This window comes from Podarcis liolepis (assembly GCF_965112155.1).
Source record: "Podarcis liolepis genome assembly, chromosome: 7".
Taxonomy (NCBI): domain Eukaryota; kingdom Metazoa; phylum Chordata; class Lepidosauria; order Squamata; family Lacertidae; genus Podarcis; species Podarcis liolepis.
In genome coordinates, this window is record NC_139561.1 from 8,514,869 (window position 1) to 8,529,484 (window position 14,616).

The following is a 14,616-nucleotide window of genomic DNA, read 5'->3' on the forward strand; positions in this document are numbered from 1 at the left end:
GGCAAGGCCTTTGCATGCAACAGGTCCCGGGCTCCGTCATATTCATGTTTCCTTCTAGATTTCCTTGCTGGCTGCTGGCATATCATTCCCAGGGACCTCTCAGGGTTGCTTTCACGCAGACTCTTCCGCGTGAGACTTCGAAGAGCTGCCTGATAAAGAGTTTCTTTTTGTCGTTCGGGCTACAAGGTCTGCTTCCTCCTGAGATGAGGAGGACTGATAAATGCTCATGGGTAGGACATCTGTATCGGGAACTTTTTAATGTTTGATGTTTTGCTGTGTTTTTATATTATGTTGGAAGCTGCCCAGAGTGGCTGGGACAACCCAGTCCGATGGGCAGGATATGTTGTTGTTGCTGTTGTTATCTCCAGTTAGCAGGTACAGTGGTACCTCGGGTTAAGTACTTAATTCGTTCCGGAGGTCTGTATTTAACCTGAAACTGTACTTTACCTGAAGCACCACTTTAGCCAATGGGGCCTCCTGCCGGAGGCACGATTTCTGTTCTCATCCTGAAGCAAAGTTCTTAACCTGAAGTACTATTTCTGGGTTAGCGGAGTCTGTAACCTGAAGCCTATGTAACCCGAGGTACCACTGTATTGAGAAAGGCCTCTGTTTCTGCAAGATGACCCTCGAGAGCCGCTGACAGAGGGATCAAGTGCTGCCTTTGTTCCAGAAAAGTATCGGAGGCAAAGGAGGGGAATCTGGGTTTGGGGCAGGGTTTGAGATGTGATGGTTGGGGGGGGGGAGTTTCTTGGGGGTACGGGCAAGACTAGAACATCAGGCTGCCTTAGGCCTATAGCCGGTTCTTCTATGTCCCCAGCTGGGCTCCTTGTGTGTTGAACCAAAGGTGAACTGTCCCAGAAATTCCACTCACACCATCTTGGCAGCGAAGATAACCTTACAACGAGTCGGTAGTTGTTGTAGCTGCAATGAGCTCAGGCCTGCTTCCATTCAGTTGCTTGGATATAAGCTAACTGGCTCGCTTTGATGTTGTCTTATCTGTGGGCTTGGGATGCTGGGCTCTAAGCCCAGAAAGGGGAGCTCTCTGTAATAATTGGGTATTTGCCACCTCTGCCCTCCTTGGGGCAGGTGGAGCAATGGGAGAATGACACGTGTTGCTTTGCGTATAAAGAATATGTGCAACTTTGCTTCCTTGCTGCGGTGTCCGTATTGCATCTCTGCAAGAGAAGGCTAGGCCTGGCAGCCTGATTTGCTGCAAGAATAAAGCATTAGAACTGGCTGTTCTGACGCCTTTGGTGTCCCTGCACCCAAGGACTCCCACAAGCCCTCTGCAGGGTCTGTGGTTCACATCACCATGGGGTCCCATGCCTGAAGAGGTCTCCTGCTTGCCTGCTTGGGCTTCTGGGACCCCTCTACGTGCAAGTCACGAGCCACTAAACTGCCCTTCCTCTGAGCAATCTGTACAGGCAACTGAAGCAGCTGTGCTCTTCTTAACCGCAGCAGCTATTCTTAACGCCACCCAGTCCTAGTTCCCAGCGGCAGGCGGAGGAGAAGAGTGGGGGGTAGAATTTTGGGTCTGCCCTAGATGAAGAAGCAGAGTTGTGAACGGTACTCGGGAGCCACAGAAAAGCCATCAGTGTTTAGAGTGTTAGGCTAGGACTGGGGCGACCCAAGTTGCCCACTTGGCCATAGAAGCTCACCGGGTAATCTTGGGCCAGCCCAACTTACCTTGTCGTTAGGATATAAATGGAAGAACCCTTGCTCTTCTTTCCTTGGAGGAAAGGTGCTGTGGATGCATACATAGCTGATAAGATACAACTTTATTCGCATTAGCCAATGGCCATAGCAACAGTGAAACATTACAGTACAGTGGTACCTTGGGTTACATATGCTTCAGGTTACAGACTCCACTAACCCAGAAATATTAGCTCAGGTTAAGAACTTTGCTTCAGGATGAGAACAGAAATCGTGCAGCGGCGGCAGGAGGCTCCATTAGCTAAAGTGGTGCTTCAGGTTAAGAACAGTTTCAGGTTAAGAACAGACCTCCAGAACGAATTAAGTTATTAACGCGAGGTACCACTGTATATGAAGAAAAAGAAAGTTGATATAAGAGCACAATTTAAAGTCCTGAATCAGCAGTCCAGTTAGTGGCCTTTATTCTGATTGCCCCAGCTATGAATCTAGCAACCTTGCTGTTAATACATAGAGTTGTCTGCATGTTTCTATCGCTCTACTCTTCTTTTATGCTATAACGTTTTATTTCTGGAATGCATTGAACTTTTAACAGTTTTATTTTAACAATGCATGTGCACATATAGCCTTGCAGTGAGAACCCAGTGCCACCCATTTAATCCTGACTTGAGTTAAAGCAGCATTTTTTAAAGACTCTTGAGCGCCACCCACTGGCAGATTACTTGGCTGGGGAGGGGGATACCCTTCGGATGAAGGAAGAGGGTGCCAGCGTCCCAGAGGCAGCAGAATGGGCCCTGCCTCAAAGGGAATCCTCTTTTGAGTAACGCTTCGGCCTCACTGCCCCACTTCTCTTGTGGGGCAGAGGAAATGAAAGTTTTGTGCCATGGAAGCTGGTGGTGTTTTGTGGAAGTGTCTGCTTGGGGTTTTGTACCCCTTTTTTGTCATAAATAGTGGAACCAACTCCACTTTCTGCACTCGATTCCGGCCTCTTGAGGATCCGTACTTTGCTCCAACCTCTGATCTGGCAGGTTTCCTTATTTTTAGGGCTCCTAACCAACTGGGAGAATTTCTAGTACATGAATCATGTACACTTACTACATGAATTGCTTGCTAATTGAGTTTCAGTATAAATAAGGTTTGCTTTCTTTGCCAAAAAGCTCAAAACGGAAACGAAGGTCGGATTTGCAGTTTTACGTGTTGACACTCTCTCTCAGAAGGAAAGTCGGTAACATAAGGGCCTCGGAACAGCTTTCTGAAATATCAGCAACTTGAACACTAACTTGGACCCCTAAGAAATAAATTACTTCTCCGTCAGCTAAACCTTTAGCTGACTGATTTATAAAAGGACACAGGCCATGGTGTCCACTCTTCCTCAAGCCAGCCCTCCACCTGAAATCCTCTCCCGTCTCTGCCATTTAATATGCCACAAAGGGTGTGTTCTGCCTCTCCTGCGATTAGGCAAAAACCCAGGAAACACAAACCCTGGATCAGGGCCTGGGCCCCTGTAATCGAGCGCTGCTGGCATCAAAGTACACTTTGCCTCGTCAGCAGCCCAGTGGTCAGCACTGTATGCTCCCAATTACTGGTCCACCTAGGTCAGTATTGCCTACTCTGGCTGGCAGTGGCTCCCCACGATTCCAGGCTCTCCCAGCCCTCCCAGGAAATGCTGTTGGGATCTTTGCTTGCAACGCAGAAGCTAAAGGCCCTTCCCTGATGTCTGGCAGGTTAAATTTCATTACGTTTTCTATTATCCAGGCTTCCTGCAGTTGCTCTGGGTCTCGCAGTGCATTGTCACGAAGATAATTGCATCCCATCCAGGAGACTCGGTTAACTTCAAAGTCCGCCGCTGGAATACCCACCATTTGCCCCACTCCCACCCTGCTAAATTAGCAGGCAGGGTATAATTAATAACTTTTATTTGCTCAGAAGCTTCTGTGTATTTTACTGCTCTCTGTGCTTTTGGAATTTATAATTCTTTCTCCTTGTTTTTATCTCTCCCACCGCCGCCCCCCCCCTGGCCGCCCCACAGTCTGTCTTTGCAAAGGGTTGAGGGGGGGAAGAATTTTTTCCATCCGTTATCTATGGCAAATGCATTTCAGCATCTGCAAACTGAGAATTATATTTTTTAAAAAACCTGGTTGGATCCTGCAGAGGTGGGGGGCCTCCGAAGAGCGTGCTGTTTGCGTTTTACGTGTTAAAAGGACACCCTGTTCTATTTCGCTGCAGAGCCTAGTGACTTGCCCGCCTCTTTATCTCTCGCCACCAAATGTCTCCTAACACTCCCTGCTTCTCTGCCTTTTGTCTGTTCCCGGTGCTGCATTCTGAGGAACCGCAGAGCAAATTTGGGCGAAGCTGATGGGCATGTTGTGGGGCGGGGGGAGAGAGACAGAGGTTTTGTTTTTTGTTTCTTTCTGTTTTTGTAGTGATGTGTTGGCGTCAAAACGACCCTCGTGCAATCGTACAAACTGAAGGTGGGACAGTTTCTGTTATCTACTTATGTCATACAATTTCAGCACGAAACAAAACATCAAAGCAGTTTACGAGAAGAATAAAACAATAAAATTATCAGGGGAAACAGTTATGAGCATCTACGTAAAACATAAAAAGGTTTTCTACATAAAAAGGTCCGTATAGTAAAAGCTATGGTTTTCCCAGTAGTGATGTATGGAAGTGAGAGCTGGACCATAAAGAAGGCTGATCGCTGAAGAATGGATGCTTTTGAACTATGGTGCAGGAGGAGACTCTTGAGAGCCCCATGGACTGCAAGAAGATCAAACCTCTCCATTCTGAAGGAAATCAGCCCTGAGTGCTCACTGGAAGGACAGATCCTGAAGCTGAGGCTCCAATACTTTGGCCACCTCATGAGAAGAGAAGACTCCCTGCAAAAGACCCTGATGTTGGGAAAGATGGAGGGCACAAGGAGAAGGGGACGACAGAGGATGAGATGGTTGGACAGTGTTCTCGAAGCTACCAGCATGAGTTTGACCAAGCTGCGGGAGGCAGTGGAAGACAGGAGTGCCTGGCATGCTCTGGTCCATGGGGTCACGAAGAGTCGGACACGACTAAACAACAACAACATAAAACATTTGTTGTCATGATTAAATGCAACAATAAACTAAAAACAGATTAGATGTGTATCAGCATTCTACATATCCGGGCAGCTTGTCCACTCAAAAATGTTTTTAGCAGGTGCCTGCCTTGTGTGAATAAGCAAGGAGTTCCAAAGTGTGGGGGCTACTGCACTAAAATATGGATTTCTTAAGAGTTCCCTGGGAAGAGGGATTGGTTGTTATACCACTCTCAGAATTACTATTCTATGAGGGGAATAAGGGGCCTCCTAACATCTCTCAGCCCCCTTAACAAACCACAGCTCCCAGGATGCTTTGGGGGAAGCTGTGAATTTTGTATCGTAGAGCTTTAAATGTATGGTCCGAATGTGGCCAATGTCTGATGCAGACGATGCATGAGGTGACGCAGTGACATCACACTGTGCGCCTGGGGTGTCATGTGGACAGCATGTCACCCCAGGCGTCATTTTTATTGGGCATGGCAAAGAAAAAGGCCATCTGGCTGGTCCCAGAGAGGGGCTGGATGGTGGTGCTGCTGTCCATATGCGTCGGGGGAAGTGGTGGAATTTATTGATTTGATTATTGGTTTGATTTGATTTGATTTGATTCATATACTGCCCTTCATCAAAAGTTCTCAGGGTGGTCCACAAGATTAAAAACATAAGATAGGCAGCCCTGTTTAGGGAAACTTTTAATGTTTAAAAGGTTATTGTATTTTAATATTTTGTTGGAAGCTGCCCAAAGTGGCTGGGGAAACCCAGCCAGTATAAATAAATTGTTGTTGTTATTGAAGCGCAAGTAAATAGTCAACACAGAAAGCAACAAAACAGTAACACACATACATAAAAACACATTTAAAAGGCTGTAGAATATTAATCAGCCCAAGGCCTGGCTGAAGAGGAACGTCTCTACCTGGCGCCTGAAGATATATAATGAAAGCACCAGGCGAACCTCCCTAAAGAGAGCATTCCACAGATGGGCAGCCACCACAGAGAAGGCCCTTTCTCATGTTCCCACCCTCTGGACCTCTCATGGAGGAGGTACACGAAGAAGGGCCTCAGATGGTGAATGGAGAGTCTGGGATGATTTATATGAGGAGACGCGGTCCTTGAGGTATTGCAGTCCTGACCCGTTTAAGGCTTTATAGGTCAAAACCAGCACTTTGAATTGGGCCAGGAAGCTATTTGACAGTCAGTGGAGTTGGGCCAGGAGCGGTGCCATATGTTCAAACTGTATGGCCTGCCAAAGAAGGACAGAACTTTTTTTTATGTATGCTACAACAGCAGCAAGAATACTCATTGCAAAGTATTGGAAGACACAAGATTTACCCACCCTGGAAGAATGGCAGATGAAGGTGATTGACTACATGGAATTGGCAGAAATGACTGGCAGAATCCGAGACCAGGGAGAAGAAACGGTGGAAGAAGACTGGAAGAAATTTAAAGACTATTTACAGAAATATTGTAAAATTAATGAATTAGAAATTAAGGGGTTTCCAGCTGTAATGCTTTAGGAGATACGAAAAAAAAAAGGTTTATAAATGGGTAAAAGCTTAATGGTAAGGATTTGCTGAACTAACAAATTGAAGTGGAATACAAAGAAGGGAGTTATGAGGAGGTCTGGGGAAATAAGTGTAAGGAAGATATGTTATGGAAAATTATTTGTTTTTAACTGTTTTTATGTTGTATTTTGTTTCTTTTTATTTTTTATTTTTTAATTGTTATATTTTAAAAACTTTAATAAATATCTTTTTTAAAAAAATGTTCAAACTGTATGGCCTGGTTACCAACCTAGCTACCGTATTCTGTACCCGTTTCAAGTTTCTGAACTGTCTTCAGAGGCAGCCCTGTCTATAATGTGTTGCAGTAATCCAGCCTAGTGGTTATTAGAGCCTTGAGAACAGTAGAAATATATACAGTGGTACCTCTGGATGCGAACGGGATCCGTTCCGGAGCCCCGTTTGCATCCTGAAGCGAATGCAACCCGCATGGCTGTGTGAGTCGTGATTTGCCGCTTCTGCGCATGCGCATGACGTCATTTTGAGCGTCTGCGCATGCGCGAGCCTCGAAACCTGGAAGTAACTCGCTCGGTTACTTCCGTGTTGCTGCGGAGCGCAATCCGAAAATGCTTAACCTGAAGCTACTTCAACCTGAGGTATGACTGTATAAAAAAATTAAAAAATTGTCCAGTAGCACCTTAGAGACCAACTAAGTTTGTTCTTGGTATGAGCTTTCTTGAGCGACAGCAAAGGATCCAGGAGTACCCCCAAATTACGTACCTGCTCCTTCAGAGGGTGTGTGACCCCATCAAGAGCAGGGAAGGTTCCCATCTATCCAGTCTAGGAAACCACCAACTAAAAGTGCCTTTGTCTTATCTGGATTGAGCTTCACTTTGTTGGCTCTCATCCAGTCCACTACCGAGGCAAGACAGTGGTCCAGCACTTCCACTGCCTCACTTGCAGATGAAAATGAGAAGCAGAGCTGACCATTTGGAGCCCCTTCCCAGCTGCGGCTGCTGCTGCTGCATTTGGCTCCGGATTACAAAAGGGGCCGTGACTCACCAACCCAAAAACCTCAGAAGGCTGTAAAACTGGGAACAAAAACAGCATGACATAGATGGAAAGCAGAAGTGGATTCCCTGCCCCCCCCCCCCGATAGCCAAGAGAGCAGAGATATTTTGGGAGTCTCGGCCACATCCCCTTCCATGGTAACAAGGAAATCCGATTGTCCTCCTCCCCCCCACCTCCCCCCCCAGCACTGCCGCTAACTTGCCCAGTATCTGGAATGTGGTATTGTTGCTGCTAATAATGATGAATAGTGATTATTATTATTATTATTATTATTATTATTATTATTATTATGGTACCTCGGGTTACGGGACGTGGGTGGCACTGTGGGTTAAACCACAGAGCCTAGGACTTGCCGATCAGAAGGTCGGTGGTTCGAATCCCCACGACGGGGTGAGCTCCCGTTGCTCGGTCCCTGCTCCTGCCCACCTAGCAGTTCGAAAGCACGTCAAAGTGCAAGTAGATAAATAGGTATCACTCCGGCGGGAAAGTAAACGGTGTTTCCGTACGCTGCTCTGGTGCGCCAGAAGCGGCTTAGTCATGCTGGCCACATGACCCGGAAGCTGTACGCCGGCTCCCTTGGCCAATAAAGCGAGATGAACGCCGCAACCCCAGAGTCAGCCATGACTGGACCTAATGGTCAGGGGTCTCTTTACCTTTACCTCAGGTTAAATACAGTGGTACCTCAGGTTAAGTACTTAATTCGTTCCAGAGGTCCGTACTTAACCTGAAACTGTTCTTAACATGAAGCACCACTTTAGCTAATGGGGCCTCCTGCTGCCGCCGCACTGCCAAAGCACGATTTCTGTTCTCATCCTGAAGCAAAGTTCTTAACCTGAAGCAATATTTCTGGGTTAGCGGAGTCTGTAACCTGAAGCGTATGTAACCTGAGGTACCACTGTAATTAATTCGTTCCGGAGGTCCGTTCTTAACCTGAAACTGCTCTTAACCTGAGGTACCACTTTAGCTAATGGCAGACTAATTCAGAAGGTTGTGGACTCTCCTTCCGTGGAGGTTTCTAAGGAGAGGTTGGATGACCATCTGCCATGAATGCTTTAGCTGAGATTCCTTCATTGCAAGGGGTTGGACTAGATGACCCTCGAAGGTCCCTCCCAACTCTTAAGATTCTGTGATTCTAAATGATCTGCTCTTGTGTGTTGATTAATGCATATATTCACCATCCTTGGGAATATCATTTGGGAAGGGGTGAAACCGATGGCCCAGCACTGACTCCAGGACACGTGAATGGGGTGTTCGTTTTTTGGGGGTGCCTGCTGCCTGCTGGGGCCCCCTCCTTTTAAGCTGGCCTCCCCTCCGCCTGGGGAAAGAGGCATCTCTCTGTCTTCCTCCCATTTCCTGGATGACTTCTGCAGCCCTCGATCTGCAAGCGGTTTCACAGATGCTGGAATCTCCAGCAGCTGTGGGGTTGTTTTCGTTTCAGTTTCTTGCTGCTCTGTGTAACCTCCAGCAGAGCCGGCCGTCCCCTGTCCCCCCCCCCCCCCAGCCTTGCAGGGTGGTGCTTTGCCAGCATCCAGCAGGCCTGGGGTTTGGCTGGTTGGGTGCCTGCTGGCCACCCTGCTGCCCCTCTGCTAACACCGCTGACCCCGAGTGGCTTATGGCTCCTTAATGCCAGTGAGTCACGCCGGCCGCCCCTCTCGGCCAAGAGGATTTCTGAGGCTCTCGGCCTGTGGAAAAATCCAAGCAGCCCATCGGCTGGGGATGGAAACGGCCTGTCTGGTAAACCGATTGCGTCATCAGGCTTCCTGCATTGGCTCAGCATTCCCGCGCCTCACGCCAGCTCTCAGAATCCGACCCTTTTTGTGCCAGTCCTTCTGCATCAGTTGGGGGAAATGGTCCCAGCTGTTGTCTCATTTTCCCCTCCTGGTTTCTTGGGGTGGCATAATTACCAGGGAAGGTGGCATTTCGGGAGCAGGGTGGGAGGGGCAAGAATGCACACCCCGTGTGGTCCAGAGACCCATAACAGGCACCACGTGGAATCTTTTACACCCGTCGGGAGCTTTCTGTGCTCTTCCATCACGTCAAGGGAGCACGGGAAGTGGAAGTGGTCACTGAATACAGTGAGGTTCTCTGTTTAAGTTCCAAGGTTCTAGTCCTCTTGACAGCGGAGAAGGGTGAGCTTTAAAGCGATCTGGGTTACTAGGTGTAATCTCAAAGCTGGAGTGGTCTAATCAGGCTTCTGAATGGCACACCTTCCAACATTTCTCTGATGAAAACAGGGGCACCCTATTCTATTATTATTATTATTATTATTATTATTATTATTATTATTATTATTATTATTATTACTGTTGTTGTTGTTGTTACCAGGCCCATATGGGGTTTGCTTCTGGTTTCCCCAGCCACACTGGGTGGATTCCACCATATATAAAAAGATAATAAAACATTAAACGTTTTAAAAAGCTTCCCTCTACAGGGCTGCCTTCAGATGTCTTTTAAAGGTTGTATAGTTTCTTATCCCCTTGGCTCGGGGGTCACGTAATTCCATACCCTCCTATGAAAATAGGGACATCCTAAGGAAAAGCGGGACATTATGGGATCAAATCAGAAACCGGGATGGCTTCTGTAAATAATAATAATAATAATAATAATAATAATAATAATAATAATAATAATTTATTTATATCCTGCCCTCCCCAACCGAAGCCGGGCTCAGAGCGGCTAACAACAGTAAATTGGTAAAACATTCTAAAATCATTTCATTATAAAATCAGTTCAAATCAGATTAACGGCAACCATTGGGCTAGAGTTCTGAGAGGATTGCCAAAGGAGGGGGTCAGGCTGTGGAACAGCTCTGTCTTGCAGGCCCTGCGGAAGGATGTCAGGTCCTGCAGGGCCCTAGTCTCTTGTGACAGAGCGTTCCACCAGATTGGAGCCACAGCCGAAAAAGCCCTGGCTCTGGTTGAGGCCAGCCTAACCTCTCTGTGGCCGGTTAAAACCAGCACCTTAAACATGATCCTGTACTTCACTGGGAGCCAGTGCAGCTGGTATAGCACTGGGTGAATGCTGGCCCTGGAAAATAGGGACACTTGGAGGCAGTGGCGTAGCGTGGGGGGTGCAGGGGGGGCCCGGCCGCACTGGGCGCAACATCTGGGGGTTAGGGTTAGGGGGCGCAAATCCATGGGTTAGGGGGCGCAAATTACTTGCCTTGCCCCGGGTGCTGACAACCCACACTACGCCACTGCTTGGAGGGTCTTGAATTTCTAGCAGGCAGGATTTGGGGGCTGCCTTGGGAGCATGAGTAGATTAAAGTTATGCAGGGGGGGGGGTTTGAAAATCATTTGCATCATTTATACAAGCTGTTGAATTCATCTTTCTTTGGTACAGATACAGTCAGGTATCTGTTACCATGAAGTCACCCAGGACATTTTGTTTTCTACAATCTGTGGCTCAAGGATGGGGAAGCTGTGGCTTTTCAGGGATTGCTGGACTACGTCTCCCATCATCCTTGGCAGCTCTGAGTAGGGCTGATGGGAGTTGGAGTACACCACTACCTAGAACAAGGGTCAGCAAACTTTTTCAGCGGGGGGGCCGGTCCACTGTCCCTCAGACCTTGGGGGGGGGGCAAACTATATTTTGGAGGAGAAAAATGAACGAATTCCTATGCCCCACAAATAACCCAGAGATGCATTTTAACTAAAAGGACACATTCTACTCATGTAAAAACATGCTGATTCCTGGACTGTCCGCGGGCCAGATTTAGAAGGCAATTGGGCCGGATCCGGCCCCCAGGCCTTAGTTTGCCTACCCATGACCTAGAAGGCCGCAGGATCCTCACTTGCTGCTTTAAGCTCTTAATTCTCTCTCTAGTTCCGTCTCTCTGTTCTTAAACTGCTGCTTTATTTATTTATTATCATTTATTTCATTTATGTCCTAGCTTAGGCTGAGAGGGGCAGTGAGTGGCCCAAAGTCGCCAAGCGATCTTTATGGCCAACTAGGGGATTTGAACCCTTTTCTCTCCCACTCCTGGTCCGACACCACGATGCTGCCCTAGCTTTTTCCCCTCTCCCTCTTCATCAAAAGTTTCCCCTCCAGACATTCCTATTCCTGCCCACCTCCCAACCATTTGCTCCCACTAAGGAAACACCCTTAGCATGTTTTATTTGGTCAAATCCCTGGCCGCGATCAGCTGTTTGGGTGAATGCAAATTCACCATGAGCCCCCACCCAGAGTATCTCACAGTGGTGTTGTCAGAAATCAGGGTGGAAGGAGGGATGTATTGATTTCTGCCTTCCTTCCCAGGTGGCTTCTCCACCCATTTGGCCACTGTCAAAGCCCCTTGGGGTCTGAACAGGCCAGAAACTGTGGTCCTTCAACTTTTTACAGTGAGAGATACATGTCCTCATTGCTTGGAACTTTGGCCCTGGAAAGGCTGAGCCACAGAGGCAGCTGAATTCTGGGGTAGCTTTTAAACAGAGGATGGAATGACGGATGGAATCTGTGTACAGTGGTAACACAGGTAAAGGGACCCCTGACCATTAGGTCCAGTCGTGACCGACTCTGGGGTTGCGGCACTCGTCTTGCTTTATTGGCCAAGGGAGCCGGCGTACAGCTTCCGTCATGTGGCCTGCATGACTAAGCTGCTTCTGGCGAACCAGAGCAGTGCACGGAAACGCCATTTACCTTCCCGCCGGAGTGGTACCTATTTATCTACTTGCACTTTGACATGCTTTCAAACTGCTAGGTTGGCAGGAGCAGGGACCGAGCAACGGGAGTTCACCCCGTCGTGGGGATTCGAACCGCTGACCTTCTGATCGGCAAGTCCTAGGCTCTGTGGTTTAACCCACAGCGCCACCCGCGTCCCGCGTGTACAGTGGTACCTCGGGTTAAGTACTTAATTCGTTGTGGAGGTCCGTTTTTAACCTGAAACTGTTCTTAACCTGAAGCACCACTTTAGCTAATGGGGCCTCCTGCTGCCGCGCCGTCGAAGCATGATTTCTGTTCCCATCCTGAAGCAAAGTTCTTAACCTGAGGTACTATTTCTGGGTTAGCGGAGTCTGTAACCTGAAGTCTGTAACCTGATGTACCGCTGTACTCTGCATTCACCAGGATCCTGGCGAGGGAAAATCTGGTGTGCGGAACTTGTCATTGGGGCGAAGGTGGCTGGTCCAGAAATCCAAAAATCAGAGCTGCTTCCTTTCACCCTTCGCATGCCTTGCAGAGTGGGGATCTCCTATTCCTTCCCTTGCTGTTTTTCCGCTCTAGGCTCAAGACCCAGTTTTGTATTTCATAGAATTGTAGAATCATGGAAAAAGGACCCCAAGGGTCATCTATCCCAACCCCCTGCAAAGTGGGGATTTCAACGACAGGTTGCAGCCGGAGCTTTGTTCCCAGCACCCTGCTTTCATTGCAGTGTGTCAGAGGAAGGGAGTGGAAACTGCTGTGGATTCACTTCTCCTTGCTCACTTGGAGAACCATTGACTGGAGAAGGTGGGGGAGCCACCAACTCTGATGGTTTTAAGAGGCTTGGAGAGGTTCATGGAGGAAGCAACAGTGCTTCTGAATTCCAACCAGTCATTGGAAACCACAGGAAGGGGGAGTTGCAAGGAGGCTGCCAGATTTCTGCCTTTCTTTTGTCCCTGCCAAAGACATTTTGTTGGCCACTCTCAGAGACAGAAAGCTAGACCTTTTGATCCAATCTAGCAGCAGGATCAAGGTGTGCGCGCCTTATTTCCCTAACTCCCCATCCAAAATAAGGCATGTGCAAATGGTCAAGCACTTCCAAAACCTTCTGAAAATGTGTTTTTTTTCTGTCTCCTGGCTGCTGCTGCTGCCAGCCTTTTATGATATTCTAAGGATGCTTTTGAAGAGTCTACCTGACTCCTCTAGCGATTTCATTGAGATGCCCACATAACCAGAAGCAAACAAATACTTTAACGAATCAAATAATAAACCCTAAATGTTAGGTCCATTTATTTTTTTACTCCTAGGACACGATCTCTGCTTCTCCAACCTGGAAATGTTCCAGATGTTTTTGACTATAGCTTTCACCAAGCAGGAGGTGCAGGGCTGATCCACAGTGCACTTCCAAAGCACATGACCCACCCCCCAAAAAAGAATCCTGGGAACTGCAGTTTTCCCCTCCCAGAGCAATTCCCCCCACCCTACAGTTCCCAGGATTCTTTGGGGTCAAGAGACATGTTTTGAATGTGCATTTGATGTGCCTTTCAATGTACGGTTCGGCTCTACCCATAGTCCAGGTCCTCTGAGGGATGCCTCGTTGGTGCAACCAGTGCGCGGACTCACTGCGGCTGCTTTTCTTGCCTCTGTCCACAGAGTTCGAAGCCAAAGCTGCAGACCACCTGCTCAGAGATCCAAGAAATCCGTCCCTGCACTCGCCTGGAGATGCCAGACCACGCAGACACCTTTGTCCTCAAGATGCTGAAGGTATCCTTTTGCAGCTGCTGCACTTAAGGGAGGGAGGGACCCTTCAGGGGCATCTGGAGGATGGATGGCGGCTAACAGATTGAGGTTCAATCCTGACAAGACAGAAGTACTGTTTTGGGGAGACAGGGAGCAGGCAGGTGTGGGGGACTCCCTGCTCCTGAATGGGGTAACTGTGCCCCTGAAGGACCAGGTGCGTAGCCTGGGAGTCATTCTGGACTCACAGCTGTCCATGGAGGCGCAGGTCAATTCTGTGTCCAGGACAGCTGTCTACCAGCTCCATCTGGTACGCAGGATGAGACCCTACCTGCCCGCGGACTGTCTTGCCAGAGTGGTGCATGCTTTAGTTACCTCTTGCTTGGACTACTGCAATGCGCTCTACGTGGGGCTACCTTTGAAGGTTACCTGGAAACTACAACTAATCCAGAATGCGGCAGCTAGACTGGTGACTGGGAGTGGCTGTGAAGACCACATAACACCGGTCTTGAAAGACCTACACTGGCTCCCAGTACGTTTCCAAGCACAATTCAAAGTGTTGGTGCTGACCTTTAAAGCCCTAAACGGCCTCAGTCCAGTATACCTGAAGGAGCGTCTCCACCTCCATCATTTTGCCCAGACACTAAGGTCCAGCACCGAGGGCCTTCTGGTGGTTCCCTCACTGTGAGAAGCCAAGTTACAGGGAACCAGGCAAAGGGCCTTCTTGGTAGTGGCACCTGCCCTGTGGAACGCCCTCCCATCAGATGTCAAAGAAATAAACAATTATCTGACGTTTAGAAGACATCTGAAGGCAGCCCTGTTTAGGGAGGTTTTTAATGACTGATGTTTTAATGTATTTTTAATCTCCTGTTGGAAGCTGCCCAGAGTGGCTGGGGAAACCCAGCCAGATGGGTGGGGTATAAGTAATTAATAATAATAATAATAATTTATTAT

General features: G+C 48.2%; 1 protein-coding gene across 3 annotated transcripts in view; it reads left to right on the plus strand.

Moving 5' to 3' along the window:
- The window catches only part of SH2B3 (SH2B adaptor protein 3), a 70,456-nt gene that overhangs the window by 43,858 nt on the left and 11,982 nt on the right, over positions 1-14,616 (plus strand). For all 3 annotated transcript variants that reach the window (XM_083514274.1, XM_083514275.1, XM_083514276.1), the window contains exon 3: positions 13,579-13,689. In XM_083514274.1, the coding sequence (XP_083370400.1) occupies positions 13,579-13,689 (111 nt within the window). The remainder of the gene's footprint in view (positions 1-13,578; positions 13,690-14,616) is intronic.